Source organism: Fringilla coelebs (genome assembly GCF_963513975.1).
Source record: "Fringilla coelebs genome assembly, chromosome: 15".
In the NCBI taxonomy this organism is placed as follows: Eukaryota; Metazoa; Chordata; class Aves; order Passeriformes; family Fringillidae; genus Fringilla; species Fringilla coelebs.
This window is the reverse complement of record NC_140041.1, coordinates 1,590,202-1,604,828: the sequence shown is the minus strand read 5'-3', so window position 1 is coordinate 1,604,828 and position 14,627 is coordinate 1,590,202. Positions and strand designations below refer to the sequence as shown.

The following is a 14,627-nucleotide window of genomic DNA, read 5'->3' as shown; positions in this document are numbered from 1 at the left end:
GGGAAGGGAATGGAGCCCGAGGAGAGGCTGAGGGAGCTGGGAAGGGGCTCAGCCTGGAGAAAAGGAGGCTCAGGAGGGACCTTGTGGCTCTGCACAGCTCCTGACAGGAGGGGACAGCCGGGGGGTCGGGCTGTGCTCCAGGGAACAGGGACAGGAGGAGAGGGAACGGCCTCAGGCTGGGCCAGGCAGGCTCAGGGTGGGCACCAGGAGGAATTTCCCCATGGAAAGGGAGCTCGGGGATTGGGAGGGGCTGCCCAGGGGGGTTTGGAATCCCCATCCCTGGAGGTTTCCCAGGAAGGGCTGGAGGTGGCACTGAGTGCTCTGGGCTGGGGACAAGGTGAGGATCAGGTACAGCATGGACTCAGTGGGCTGGGAGGGCTTTTCCAACCTCAGTGATTCCATGATTCTGTGTTTCTCCAACACACTCAGTTGTTCTTTGAAGCTGGAGCTTAAAACTCTGACTTCAGAAGGAGGGAGAAGTTCAAGAAAAGAGTCCAAAGGCAGGTGGGCTGTGAGTGTTACCTGGGTGCTCTGAATACCTGAGGCAGAGGAAGGACAGCCTGCAGCAGCAGCACCCTGCCCTGAACATCCCAATCCCAGAACCCCAGGGTGATTTTTTAAGAAGCCTTTTCTACACTGCCTCTTGGGCCAATCCAAGGGTCCTGGCTCCGTGGGCCTGCCCTGACCTCTGGCTTCTCCTGTGGCAAACCCACGCGTGTCCCTGGCTGCCCAGGGAGCACCTGCCTCCTCCCACAGCTGGGCAGGAATCATTAATATCAGGGCTTTAAAGGATGCTTTAAATCCCCTCTCGGCAGGTGTTGCTTTGCTGAGATTCTCCAAGGCTGAGCCTCCACCTTCCACGGGAACAGCAGGATTTGGGTGGAGGCTCTTGGCCTGTTGCTGTCACACTTGGGCTTGTGCAGAGTTATTCCTGGGGGCTGAGACTTCCAAGCTTGTGCTCTGCCTCACAGTCTCTGATCTGCAGCTGTGACAGGTGGGACAGCCTGGCTTGTTCTCTGGATTCCCAAATTTTGGACATGGAGGTTTCTGCTGGAGCAGACATAAAAGTGATGCTTAAATCTCACACTGTGTGTGACCCAGGTACACAAAAGTGATACTGTTCAGCTCTTGGTGTAGGTAAAGGCATCTAGCTGAGCTCAGCACTAAATTAAAAATATAAAAATAATCCCTTCAGTTGGTGCAGTCAGGGGAAGCTGCTGCCTGCAGAGAACTGCTCCTGAAGTCTCCCCACTTGGTGCAGCCAGGCGTGTGTGTGTTTGCTTAATAAAATCCCAAATATTTCTCAGTTGACCCTTTACTGGCAGCACCAAGCCTGGTTTCTGCGTTCCAGCTGTGCAATCCAAGAGGAAGCAGGAGCAGCGAGGCCTGGCTGCCGTGGAGGGATGCCCAGAGCTCTCCTCTGCTGTCACAGCCATGCTTGGAAGCTGCTCTTTCCCCACTGAGCTCGGCTGGTTCCTGGCTCCTCTCCTGCACGTTTCAGTGAGAGCACAGCTGTGTCTGGGTGTGCTGGGTCACCTCAGTGCCTGGCACCTGGAATTCTCCCAGCAGCTCCTTACCCATGGAAGGGCTCTGGAGAGAGATGTGGTGAAACTTTTCTTCCTTTCAGCTGCCAGGATCAGGTCACTGAGTCCCTTTCACATTCAGAAAGCAGCTCTGGGCAGCCTGGCTTTGTTCCAGGTGCACTTGGGTTGCTCTGTATCCAGTCGTGCCTTTTTTCACACCGAATATTGCAAAGCATCAGGTGGGTTCTCCCTGCCCTGTCCAGGGGGGCATCACCTGGCAGGGCTCCCATCCAGGAGCCTGGACTGCCTCCAGCACACGGGATTGCTGCTGGAATTGGGAAGGGAGTTTGATGGGGCCGTGTTTGGGCACTTCCAGCAGGTTTGGGATTGGAAGCTGGGCAGGATGGGTGGCTTTCTGCTGAGGAATGACTATTTTCCCAGAAGGGATCCAATCTTGATTATCCAGAACTGAGAGAAAAAGAGTCACTTCCAGGATGTCACATGGAGTTTCTTCTGTGCATGTTGGAGAGGTTCAGAGGGCCCATCCCTGTGTGCTCCTGGGTTTTGATGCGGGGCTGGAGGCTCCTTGTCACGGATCATCAGCTCCTTCTGGCTGCCTGAAGGTTTTTTTTCCCTTGTGCCAAAGGCTTCAGCTTTTCTGAAGCTCCAGCTGCTTGTGCCTCCCCCCCTCAGGAATACCTGAAATTCGGGTGCCTGTGGGGTGAGGCCACCCCGCTCCCTCTGCATTCCCTACTCGGTTTCCAGCTGGCACTGCATGCTCAGATAGTCTGATAATGCTCTTCTGAAATGCTCCTTTTTGTCTGGCTGTAATTAAAGCCAGAATTTGCCCTTTCTGAGTTGTTATTTCGGGAGCTGGAGCTCGGCCTGCGCTGTTGTCACTCGTGGGCTACAAATGCCATTGTCCCGGGCAGCCGGGCCCGGCCGGTGGCGCTGGAGGCAGCTCTGGAATTTCACTCTGCTATTTATAGTCAGTGGTGAAAAATTGCTCTTCCAACACTTTTGAATCGCTGTCAGTGCTTAAATAAACCAAAGGGCAGGTCCTGGCTGCTGTAAAGAGCAGGATGAGGAGGTGACCTGGAGCTGCTGCAGGGCTGAGCTGCGAATGGGTGAGGTCGGGGAGCCCCGGCCCTGCCTGGGCTGGGAAGGGGCTGTCAGGGGTCAGACATTGCTGCCCTGCCACAGCTCTGCCACTGCCCTAACACTGCCACTGCCCTGCCACTGCCCTGCCACTGCTCTGCCACTGCCACTGCCCTGACACTGCTCTGCCATTTCACTGCCACAGCCCTGCCACAGCCAGCCGTCTGTCCCCTCTGTGCAGGTGTCCCATGGTCACTGCTATGGTCAGGTGGCTCTGGGCTCCTTGCTCCGTGCCCCTTTTGCAGTCAGTTCTGCCCCCTTCCCTCTGTGTCCCAGTGTCCCCGTTGGCTCTGCTGTAGCTGCAGCCCTGTGGCTGTGCCCTGTGTGCAGCTCTGCTCTCCCCAGAGCCACCACGGGGCCCACCCTGGATGTTGCAGCTCTTGGACAGCTGGGATGGAGGCAGGAGCTGCTGAAGGACCTCTGTAAATCCAAGTGAATGTCCCTTGTGTGGGATTCTCCCCTTCCACCCCAGCCACCTCCAGAGCTGTGAGAGAAAAGCTGTTGCTCACCCAGTTTCTCATTTTCAGTGCCAGGGCAGGAGTTTCCTGAGAAGCTGCTTCACCTGTTTTGCCACCAGGTTCCCCCATTGGCACAAACCCCTCCTCCCCAGCTAAGGGATCCTCACAGCTGAGTGTCCCTGCCTGGCTGGTCCCTGCCATGTGCCTGGAGGGGCCCAGGTGGCTGCTTTGCTTTCCTGCTTGAGCTCCAGGACTTGCTTGGAGTGGGGAACCTCCAAATCTGCTTGGCTGAGGCTCCTGGGGTCTCCAGTTTCCCCTGAGCTGCTCTGCTGCCAGCCTGTGGAAATAAGAGGGGCAGTGGCTCCTGGAAGGACCCTGGTGACACTGGGCTTGTCTGGGCTGTGCAGCTGCCAGGGAAGCTTGGCCAGCGCCAGGACAGCCCAGTGTGGCAGGATATCAGGAGAAATAGTTCAGCTCATTATCCAGAAAAGATGTAGTGAGACAAAATCCAACGGGGTCACTCCCCAAATCCTGCCCCAGGTGTGCTGTGGTGGTGCCAGGGCACGTGAGAGACAGACAGAGCCTGTGTGGGAATAGAGGTGGGGATGGCCAGGGAGCAAATCCTTCCCTGGGACAATGAATGGACAGGACCGATGGCTGAGTTCCACTGGAATCACCCAGAGGGAAGGGGGTTCCTAGGGATGGGGGTTCCCAGGGTTTTTCCAAGCACAGGATTACTTTTGCTTCGATACAGTGAGGCTGAGGTGACCCTCAAGGAATCCCCGCCCTGTTGCACAACATGGAGACATCTCCAGGTCGGTGGCGCCGGGACTTTCCCTTCCACTTCCCTCCATCCTCATCCTCGCAGGAAAACTGGCAGAGCAAGTTCTCTGGGATGGGAACTGCCCCGCCTCCCTGTGTGCCTCCACCTGAGCAGAGGCCTCATTAGCATTAATTAGCAGCTGTGTCCCTGCGTGGCTGCTGTGCAGATGTGTGACACAGATCTGTCACACACTGGCACAGCCTTGTCTGAGCAGGGCACACCCAGAGACTGCTCCTCAAATTCCACAGCCAGGTAGGCATGGGAATATTGTGCTTGAATCATGGAAACATTTAGGGAGGAAAATACCTCCAAGACTGAGTCCAAGCTGAGCCTGATCCCCTCCTTGTCCCCAGCCCAGAGCACTCAGTGCCACCTCCAGCCCTTCCTGGGACACCTCCAGGGATGGGGATTCCAAACCCCCCTGGGCAGCCCCTCCCAATCCCCGAGCTCCCTTTCCATGGGGAAATTCCTCCTGGTGCCCACCCTGAGCCTGCCTGGCCCAGCCTGAGGCCGTTCCCTCTCCTCCTGTCCCTGTTCCCTGGAGCACAGCCCGACCCCCCCGGCTGTCCCCTCCTGTCAGGAGCTGTGCAAGCCACAAGGTCCCTCCTGAGCCTCCTTTTCTCCAGGCTGAGCTCCTTCCCAGCTCCCTCAGCCTTTTCTCCCAGGACTGGCTCTTTCCCAGTGAGTTTCTATCTCAGAACAAATTTATCAAAACCCGTTTTTGATTCTTATTATGCCTCGGACACGTTGCTCATGAGGTTTTAAGTTTTGAGTTGGTCAGAAGCAATTTTAATTTACAGGTACAGGGGTTGATATCCCTACTCCTGCTTTCTTTGGTGTTCCATACTAAAGGCAAAACATTTGATGTTTTTATAATGCTTTCCTTAATTAATTTCTATATTTTTCTCCTTCTCACATCAGAGGAATTGCTTTTACCATACCATTAAGAGCAGATTACAGGAACTCCAATTCCATCTGACATCTCCTGCCAGAGTGAGACTCATCCTGATGTGCAACATTCATTGCTCTGCTGCAGCACAGCATTGGAACTGCCAGGATGGCAACATTGATTTACCCTTTGTACAAACTAATGGAAGATTTCACCCCCTTTTTTCTCTTTTTCATTTCCTCTTCATTTCCTTTGCCCTGGGAATCCTTCCCATACTCAGAACACCAGGCTGTGCTTTGGAAACCACTGGGAGCCTTGTGCTGTCAGCAAATCCCTGCCCTGGGTATATTTAGACTGAGACATGCTGATTTTTTACTTTGGTGTCCCAAACAAATCTCTGCTGCCTTGGTTGATGTCCAGAGCCAGGGACAGCAGAATGGAGCTGGATTTTGTCCCACCTTTCTCAGTGACACCTGGGCGGGGGTGTTACACAATGGGTACAATTCCACCTGCAAGTCCTTCCTTAGGGGTTCCGATGGGAAGGATCCAGCTGCCAGCAGCGCCCAGGTTTGGCAGGAAAAGGAAGGATAGTCCATGGCCATGGGGTGTCAGGGTGAGGGGCACTGCTGCTGGGGGCACCCCTGGGTGGGTTTGGGGGGCCTCGCTGGAGGCACTCTGGGGCAGTGGCATCTCTGGGTTTGGCTTCATCCCCACAAATGGAAATGAGGCAGCTCTTGGGGCACATCAATTTGTTACCCCCAGGTGAGCAGCAGCAAGGTTTGATGGGGAGGGGCATTTGCAGCTCTTGTTTTACCTTTTAAATGCTCTAAAAAGGGTTTAGACCTCATGGTAAGTATTGTTCTAAGGGGTTTTGAGTGATGAAGGACATTTCTGCTGACTCCAATGTCCTGTGGAGCAGGTGAGCTGTCAGTAAGGAAGGACTTCACACCGTTTCTATTTGTTCATCCTCCATCTCTTCACCATTTGGCAGAGATTTGAACAGGTAACAGAAAAAAATGCTTAGCAGGAAGCTGCAGGTCCATTTTCGTGGCAAGCCCAGTGCTGTGCTATCACGGCACACTGCTGCTTAGGACAGTTTTGCTTCCAATTTCCGATGTCTATGGCTGCAGTTGGTCCCTGCTGCGTGGTCAGAGGGCAGCCTGGGTGTCCTTGGTCCCCAGAGCACCTGAGCTCTGGATGGCTCCTGGATGCTCCGTGGCTCCTGTGGCAGAGGCACCGTTTGCCAGCAGGATCCAGACCCTAAAGGCTGAATAAGCTGCTCATTGCCAAGGGTTGAGGTCAGCTACATGGAAATGGCCCAATGGTGCCAGCAAGAACAGGCCTAAGGCACAGAGCAGGACTTATTCAATAGAATTGTTTATTAAATAAACAGTTCAACATGCAGAGCCATCTCCTGAGTCCATGTATCACAGAATCCCAGACTGCTTTGGGTTGGAAGGGACCTTAAAGCCCATCCCAGTGCCACCCCTGCCATGGCAGGGACACCTTCCACTGTCCCTGCTGCTCCAAGCCCTGTCCGGCCTGGGCCTTGGGCACGCCAGGGATCCAGGGGCAGCCCCAGCTGCTCTGGGCACTTGTGCCAGGGCACGCAGGGAGCCGATAGGGGCGAGTCTCAAAGGCGCTTTTCAAGCTTTCGATCCCACAGCGTCCAGCAGCAAAGCCCGGCCTTCCGTTCCCACACGGCTCTGCCCGCTCGGCAGCCCCGGCAGCGCGGGACAGGAGGCTTGGCGGGCCCGAGCGCTTCCGCCGCCCCACAGAGGCGCTCGCTGCCGCCCCGCCCCGCCCCGCCCCGCCCCGTTCCGTTCCGTTCCGTTCCGTTCCGTTCCGTTCCCGTTCCCGTTCCCGTTCCCGTGTGGGTCCCTCAGGCCGCCCCCCTCCCCCTTCGGCGGGCGCGCGCCGCTCCCGGCAGCCCCCGCGCGCAGCCCGTGCCCAATGGGCAGCGCGGGGCTCCCCTGGGGGCGGGGCCGGGCGCGCCGGGGTCCCGCTCTTTCCGCGGGCGCCGTGACGTCACGGCGGACGCAGCGCGCGTGCGTTTGCGCGTGCGCGCGGCGGGGGCGGGCGGGCCGCGGCGGGGCCTGGCGGGCGCGGGGCGGCGGCGGCGGGGCCGGGCCGGGCAGGCGGAGCGGAGCGGCCGCCGCCGCGATGGAGCCCGACGCGGTCATCGAAGACAAGACCATCGAGCTCATGGTGAGTCACCCCCGCCCCCGCGCACACCCTCCCGCCTCCTCTCGCTCCCCCTCCCCCCCCCCCCGGGCTCAGGCCCCGCCGGCGCGCCCGGCCCGCGGGGTCCGGCGCCGCCGCTGCGGGGGCTGTGCCAGGCCCGTGCTCTGCCCCGGCCCGGCCGCGCTGTCCGCGCGGCGGGATCCGCTCGCTCCCGTCTCCGCCGCGGCCCCGCGGCCCGCCCGGGGCGCCACGAGCGCCTCCGTTTCATTGGAAATAAATAAATAACTACAATTAACCGCCGCAGGAGGCAGGGCCGGGCCGGGGGCACGAACCGAAAGCGAAATGCCCCGGGCGGGGGGGCTCCGGCTCCAGCCCCAGCCCGGCCGGACCCCTCCGCTCCCCTGGGGGCGGATCAGACCCCGCAGGCGGGGCTCGGGGCCCCGGGCCGGGGCAGCACCGGTGCTGCAGCTCCGGTCCAGCACACACGGAATTACCTAACGAGACCTAATTGGTGTATTGGTTATACCCCTAATTAACGCTTACACCGCTCAATTCGCGTTAGTGGAGAGGCAGCCAGGTGGGAGCAGTAGAAAGAGGTGTTGATTTTTTTTTTGTAATATAAACAAATTAGATCTCTGTAGGCAAATATCGGAGGCCCCTCGTTTTACTGCCTTTAGGTATGAATAAAATTAAGTTAGGAGCTGAGAGAGAATAGTAATCGGTAAATATATTCAAATTTCTTTGTTATAAGCATAATTGCTTTTTCTCCTAAGCATAATTTGCTCTCACATACAAAATTTCATACGGTTCTCCAGAACTGAGGGGCAAAATACAAATAATCTCCCTTTAAGGCACTCTGAAGGTGAGCTGGGTTCAGTGGAGACACACATGGGTTTTTTAGCCAGTGGAGTTGTTGCTAAACTACCTGATCCAGAAAATATGAACTTTTAAGTGTGCCATCTGGTCTCAAAAAGCAGAAATAAAAAGAAAAAGGGGAACCCACAAAAGCCTTTGTGTATCTTTCGTTATTTTTACTGATCACTGAGGGCAGGGACTTAAAAGTCGTTCCCTCCTCAACCTCCTCCCCTGGTGCTCTGATCTCGCACTTGCCATGGGGGACATCTGAGCCATCAGTGCCTTCAGCAGGAAAGGCAAGGCTGGGGCAGCTGTGTGGGGAGCCGGCTCAGGAGCAGCCTCCCAGAGAGATGCCTCCTAAATTCCCGAGGTGGGAAGCCTGCTCTGGTGGCTTTCTTCTTCTGTGGAACAGTCACCAACACTCTTCAGCTTTGGGTTCTGTGAGGTGCTCAAATAGCATTTGCAACTGGAAGGTTTGGCTCCCTCACCTTTCAAAAACCGCCACTTTTTTGTGATTTCACAAGTGCTCTCCCATTTTAGTCTCCTCTTTGTGGCCAGGTTGTATCAGGAGGAAGCAAATGGGACTTTGCTGGTGAGTGTTGTATCCTCCACTTGCTGGAGCTGGGAAATGTGCTAATCCATGCAAACATCAGTGGGGCTTGTAGGAGTTTTAGTATGTAGTAGGAGGTTTTAGAAATACACTTTTCTCTCTTTCACAAGAAATGGATAAGTATAAAAATTGAATAAGATGAACATTTAATTCTGTAATTTCCAAGAGAAAATGGTGCTCTCTGCAATGAAGTTGGTAGCTGAATCTAATGTTAGCCTTAGTAGAGGCTTGCACAGGATCACTTGTGTTTGAGTGGAGATGTTTCCCTAAAAGCATTGAAAAATCACTCCTAGGTGCAGACGTGGAGGTTTTGCCTTCTGGTGTGGTGCAGAAGGGAAGATTCTCCGGGAGATTTGTTTGAATCCACAGGGCAGAAGCTGTTTGGTCTGAGTTCCCTGTTGGGGATTTCTGTGATCTGGAAACGTGGGAGTCAGTGCTGTGGGAATGATCCCAAACCCAGGATCATCCCTACCTGGCAGATTTAGGGGGATGCTGCTCTTTTGAAGTGTTCCGCATTCCTAAAAGCAGATGTTTTATACTTCTCTTTGATCAGGGAGATGGGGTTTGGTGCATTGCTTCCCTCCAGTGCCAGGAATGAATCTGTAGTAAATACAGGAGCAGAGTGTGATCTGAAAGTTCTGAGGAGCAAATACACTGTAATTCTCAGGAGCTGATAAACAAGAGGTAATGTGTCAATATGTTAATTGTAAGTTTCAGAGCACGCTGCTCTACCCATCAACTCTGCCTTCCCTGGATTAATAATTTGCATTTATTTAAAGGAAAATCAGTCATGGAAATAATACTGTTCTATTTTTAAGGCTGGAATCTCAGAGAATTATTTAAAGGTTTCAGAGTGACAACTTTGATTTGCTGTGTGAAGTTTTAGTGAGTGTTCCAAGCCACTGTGTCCATCAGGACAGCTGAAGGCTTCCTGTGCCATGTGCTGCTTCTGTGGGTGCTGTCCTTAGTCATTTCCAGGGGGATGAGTGTTGGGTGATGCCATTCCAGGTGCAGGTGGTGCCCACCTGTACGGGTGGGATACGCCGAGGGTAACTGGGACTGCCTGGGCTGCCCAGGCTGAGCTCACGGTGTGTGGAGGGTTGAGGCTGGTTCACTCGTGGGCTCAGGGAAGTGCTGGTGTGAGCAGGCGGCTGAGGAGTGAGGAGGTAATCCAGAACAGATGGAGGGCCACTCACTGAAAGGGCTCTTTCTGCCCCTGGTTTTGGTTTTCTCAGTGAAATTAGATAACTGTGACCTTTTTGCTCTTTTAAAGAACCAACTGCAATGCTTTGTGAAATAAGTTTTGTTGCCTGCAGATCTGAGTTGTGTATAAAATCCGTGTTTAGTTGCATCAACACTGTGATTTGTATGTACCTTCAATATCTGCTAAAAGCCTTGTGTTTTTCATTTCCCCAGGACCCTTCCCATAATTGTTATTTAGTGTTACCATCAGCTTTCACAATGTGGGAGGGTTAGCTGCTTAGGTTGTACTGAGGTGGTTGTAACCGAATACATCAGTGTGGCAAGTAGATTGGAGGGTTTTTTATACATTTATGGGGTGAACTGTGTGCACCATGAGATGTGGATGGCATAACAAAATTATTCTGCTGCTCCCAGGCTCCTGTACCCACCAGCCACCTATGGGAGATGGCTCCTGAGCAGGAATCCAGCTGTGTGGAAATTCTCCCACTCGCTGAGCTTATGCCCCTCGTGTTTCACTGGGGCCTTGCTGCCAAGCTGCTCTCCACAGGTCCCTGTGCTGGCAGGTTAAATTCAGCCTTCACTGCTCTGTGGTAAGAGCATGAAAAGGTTTGGGAAAGGCCATGCCTGGCAATGAAATGGGCAAGCACTTGTTCACACTGCTATAATTTGTATCTTGAAGTTACATATATGGAAATAATCTCCCTAACACACGGCCTTCAGTGTCTAGAATGCTTCTCTCTGGCTCTCTTAAAAGCATCCTGTGTTTAAGTACCTTGGTAAATAATAAATGAAGAATTATCATTGAATATCTTGCAAAAAATCTTTCTGTAGGACTTTGATGTGAGGTGGAGGCGTTCAATTCAGAGGTACCAGTCTGAGGAGGAAGAGTTTCACACAGGCCTGCTGAGCAGCAGCAGCTCCTGCTGTGCATCACTCCAGGGGTACCTGAAGTTCCTTGGGTTACTGAAACTGGAGATGGTTGTTGCCCCCAAACTATTTAAAACTTAGAGTGCAAAATAAAACCCAACATTCTGCTTGGAAGCTAAAATACGGCTGCTGTATATATATCTCAGTAGGTCTATAGTGCTCTGGCTTTTTTCTTCCCTGTCTCAGTCATTGCAAGCCAAGCAGGCAGTTGGATTTGTGGATTTTTTCTTTTTCACATACTCTTGGAGGAATCCTTCAAAGAGTTGACTTTTGTAAGGACACAGATACAGGCAATGATCATCTTTGCAGCTGAAACAAAGGAGATACTGTTCTAGCTGAAATGTAACTGGTTCCTAATTTAAGCCTGGGAGGTGATGGAGTGTTAGTAAGGTATTTGTAAACCTGTGTGTAACCTTGATGTGCTTTCTTCAGCAAGATAACGATCTGTTTGCTTTGCTGATATCTTTTTTAATTTTCAGTAGCTAAATGAACAGAGTTGAGAGCTGCATGTTGGACAGTAAAGCATGCAGGCTTTTATACATGGGGGAAAAAAGCAATGGCTGGAGCATACAGCTAAAGAGGTGGTGGTGGGATGGATTTGAGGAAGGCAGAGCCTTGGTGGGATGAGCCTTGGGGCAGGGGAATGTGAGGTCTGTGCTGCTGCCAGGCTCTCAGAATGACAGTCCTGTTTCAGAGAGTGCCTCGCAGAGGAAGGATACAAATCTGAAGAGAAGAGATTGCTGTGACTTTGGCAGCAGTGCAGAAAATGGGAAGGAAGAGCTTAAGAACATGAATTAGAGCAAGGCAACTGTACTCAGAGCCAGCGGAGTGGTGAAAGGAGGGAAGTGGACAAAGGAGTGTGGAAAGTTTTTATCTTTTGGGAAGGGTTTGCTGAAGCAATGGCCTGATTGGGGAAATGAGATAGCAGAGAGAAGGAGGCTATAGAGATGCAGAGGTGTGTAAAGTTATCTGAGGTTTCTGATGATGGTGGCAGTAGCCAATCAGATAATTCAGGTGAAGGAAAGCTGCAGATGTGCCAGTTGTGGGGGAACTTCTGAAACTAAATTGCTTTTGTTTCTTAATGAAAGGATGCTACCAAATTCCTGGGGGGACTAAGCCCTGGTGTTTAACCAAAGGCTTTTTAAATCTCATTCCAGACTCAGAGATTTCTCACTTCACAATGCAGTTACATTTTCTAACGTGACAAAGTTCTCCAAGCTCTGCCTGGTGCTGAGCTAGTGAGGTGCAGCAGAGGAAGTTCCCTGCAGCCTGGAACGCGTGCAGGGCTCATCTGGGTGAGCGTGACCGGGCAGCTTCTGGCTCCGTGGGCTGCCCCAGAGCTCTGCCTGGGGGACGGCAGCTCCCGGAGTGAATCCCTGTCCAGGTGTGGAATGAGATCCTGTCTCTGCAGGCAGCTGCTGTGGGTGCAGCTGCCCTCTCTGAAGTGCTCTGGGGTTGCTGCTTTGAAAAGCCCATCTGCCTTTGCTGCGTGTCAGACAGTGCTGGCTGTGTCCCTCAGGATACAGAGCTTTGAGCGCTGCTAAGATTTGGGTCACTGAGGAGTGTTGTGAGCAGCATCGCAGCAAAACAACCTGCCTTGTTACAAGCTGTACCCTCAGAGAGACCTGGGAATGTTCTTTGAAAGATGGATGTATCTTTTCATTTCATGTTTTCTAAAACACCTCTGCTGCTTGTTAAATCAGCTTGCCGTGTGTCTCTGGGTGTGCTGGGTTTATTGCCTCGAAGTTTAGAGGTCACTGGTGCTTTGGCATTTCCAGTTGCCCGGCCCTGGGCAGCTCAGAGTGCTTGTGCAGCAGCGTGCTCAGGGAGATTGCTGATGGCTTTCAGATGAAATGGATGTTGCAGCAAATGTGCCAATGCGAGAGGAATGATGTGTGGGAGAGAACAAGAGACCGTGCTTATGAGAGGGCTGCTCTGTGACAAGGAATTTTTTTTTGTTGCAGGGCAGAAAATGAATTGAAGGGAAATGAGAATATTGACTGAGTTGTTTAAATTAATGCTAATGGATAACAATTTTTTCCTTCTAGCTTTTTCCTTGGGCGACGTCTTCTTTATATGGATGCCACTGTTTATGTTGTTACATAATCTGATTTCGTGGTTTGATTTTTATGGCATCATTATTCACAGAAAATCCACTTTTTCTGGAAATTCCCTTCCTTCCCCAGTTTATTGATGTATTTATGAGCTCAGTGGTGTGACATCTGACAGCCTACTCCGTTTTCCTGTACCATTTCCACACATTTCCCAATATGAGCAATGCATGACCGAGAGCAGATAATGCAAAAATAACGCAATGCCATTGGTGTTTTAGCAATGAAAAGCATTGACTTTCTGAAAACTCAGTTTGCTCCTCATGCAGGCTAAATTAACAGTGGGAACATTTGAAGGCTTGTTGTTTCTTTGGTGCTTTGTTAATCCACATCCCTGCAGGACTTGCATCCTTGTACTTCCACCCCAGGAAATTAACAGCTTTGTGTGGGATCAAAGAGGAGTTCAGCTTCCTGGGCCCATTTGTAGGATGAATACAAGTGGAAATTTGTAAGATGTAGGTAGGGACCTACTTGTGAGGAATAGGGAGTGATGTGTTTTCTGGGTAAAATGACAAAAAAAGATTTTTGGGTCAACTTCAAGCTGTTGGCAACACTACAGAATTTTGGTTTGCTCATTGACTTAGAAGAGAAGAGGATAATCATATATATATATAAAAATATCTATATATTCAGTGTTACAAGTTTGCTCTGAGTTTCATTCTGTTGAGGAGCTCTTGAATGTGGAATTTTGGTACAAAAGTTGTGCCAATGTGCACTGTTTGCCTTTTTGAGGGGTGTGAGCTTGTGTATTTCAGCATGGTTTGCATGATGGCCTGTTTTCAAGTCTTGCAGCCTTTGCAGTGAAGCCAATTTTTGATTTTCAGACAAAAATGCCTAAATCTCTTTGAAAATCTATACTCAGAATTTGCAAAACTTAGTAAGTTCCAGCTTGGACTTGATAGAGAATCTCGTTGGCCATTCTCTTAGGGCAGGAGAGGACTAGCCAGGGAAACTTGTTATTCAGGCTGTCTCCAGCACGCCAGGCCTTCTGGAGACAAAAATCAGACCTGTGCTGTTACACTTGCAAATAATGTTAAGGTTTGGCTTCCTGGAGAAGTGCCTCTCCTTCCAGCACCCTGCTGGCTCTGCAGTGACTTGGCAAATCGGTACATTTATATAATTTGATAGCTGGCTTCTTGCTGAGCTATATTGTACTCTGAAAATTCTGAGTCATATGCCTTGACATCCTAGCACTTTTCCTTGGCAGCTTTAAAAATCATGCATTGGACATGGTACTGGGCCTACAGCGCTGCTTTGTCCTTGAAACTCTGCCCTGGGATTGTCTGCCTTTGCCAGTGGCTGGAAAGCAGGAAATCGCCCCACCATGAAGATGCTCCTTTCTTTAAGGAGCTGTGGGCAGTCAGGGTAGTCCTGTACTCATGGAGATAGTTTCTTGGCACAGCTGGAGACAGTGGCATTTTTTCCACCCTTCTGTGAATTGCTGGGGCTTGAGATGTGGGGCACAGCAGTGGAGGCTGAGGTTCAGCTCTCTAGAGGGGCTGCAGAGCAGAGACGGTGAGAGGTGGTGGTGATGTGTTCCTCTGGGGATGCTGCACCATTTTGTTCTCCCTGTGGGTAGCAGAAGCCCCATAGGCCATGGCCCAAAGTTTTTGAAGCTCTTGGTGAAAGTTGCATGGTTTGGTCTCTGTAGGCTGAGCTTTCTGTTGCATGTGGAGCATGAGTTTTCTGCAGACCCCATCTTCTCTGAGGTATCACTTTTTAGCTGCTTAAAGTAGTCACACTCTCACTGTGCTGCTGGCAGGACTGGCTAGAGGCCTTTTATCTCTCTGCTTAGCAAGAGGTGAGTGTTTCTTGTCTCAGGAGTAGTGTACAGTGTCTTACTCTCTTCTGGTTCTAGATTGTTTTCCAGACACACAGCAGTACTG

General features: G+C 51.9%; 1 protein-coding gene across 4 annotated transcripts in view; it reads left to right on the top strand.

The window, feature by feature from the left end:
• The first annotated feature begins 6,920 nt into the window (after nt 1–6,920).
• FBXW11 (F-box and WD repeat domain containing 11) overlaps nt 6,921–14,627 on the top strand; it is a 58,878-nt gene continuing 51,171 nt past the window's right edge. For 3 of the 4 annotated variants that reach the window (XM_084215927.1, XM_084215926.1, XM_084215924.1), the window contains exon 1: nt 6,921–7,059. Coding sequence is in view for 1 of the 4 variants with exons in the window: in XM_084215925.1 (XP_084072051.1) it covers nt 7,015–7,059 (45 nt within the window). In the remaining 3 variants the exon portion in view is untranslated. The remainder of the gene's footprint in view (nt 7,060–14,627) is intronic. The other variant, XM_084215925.1, reaches the window with a different exon arrangement.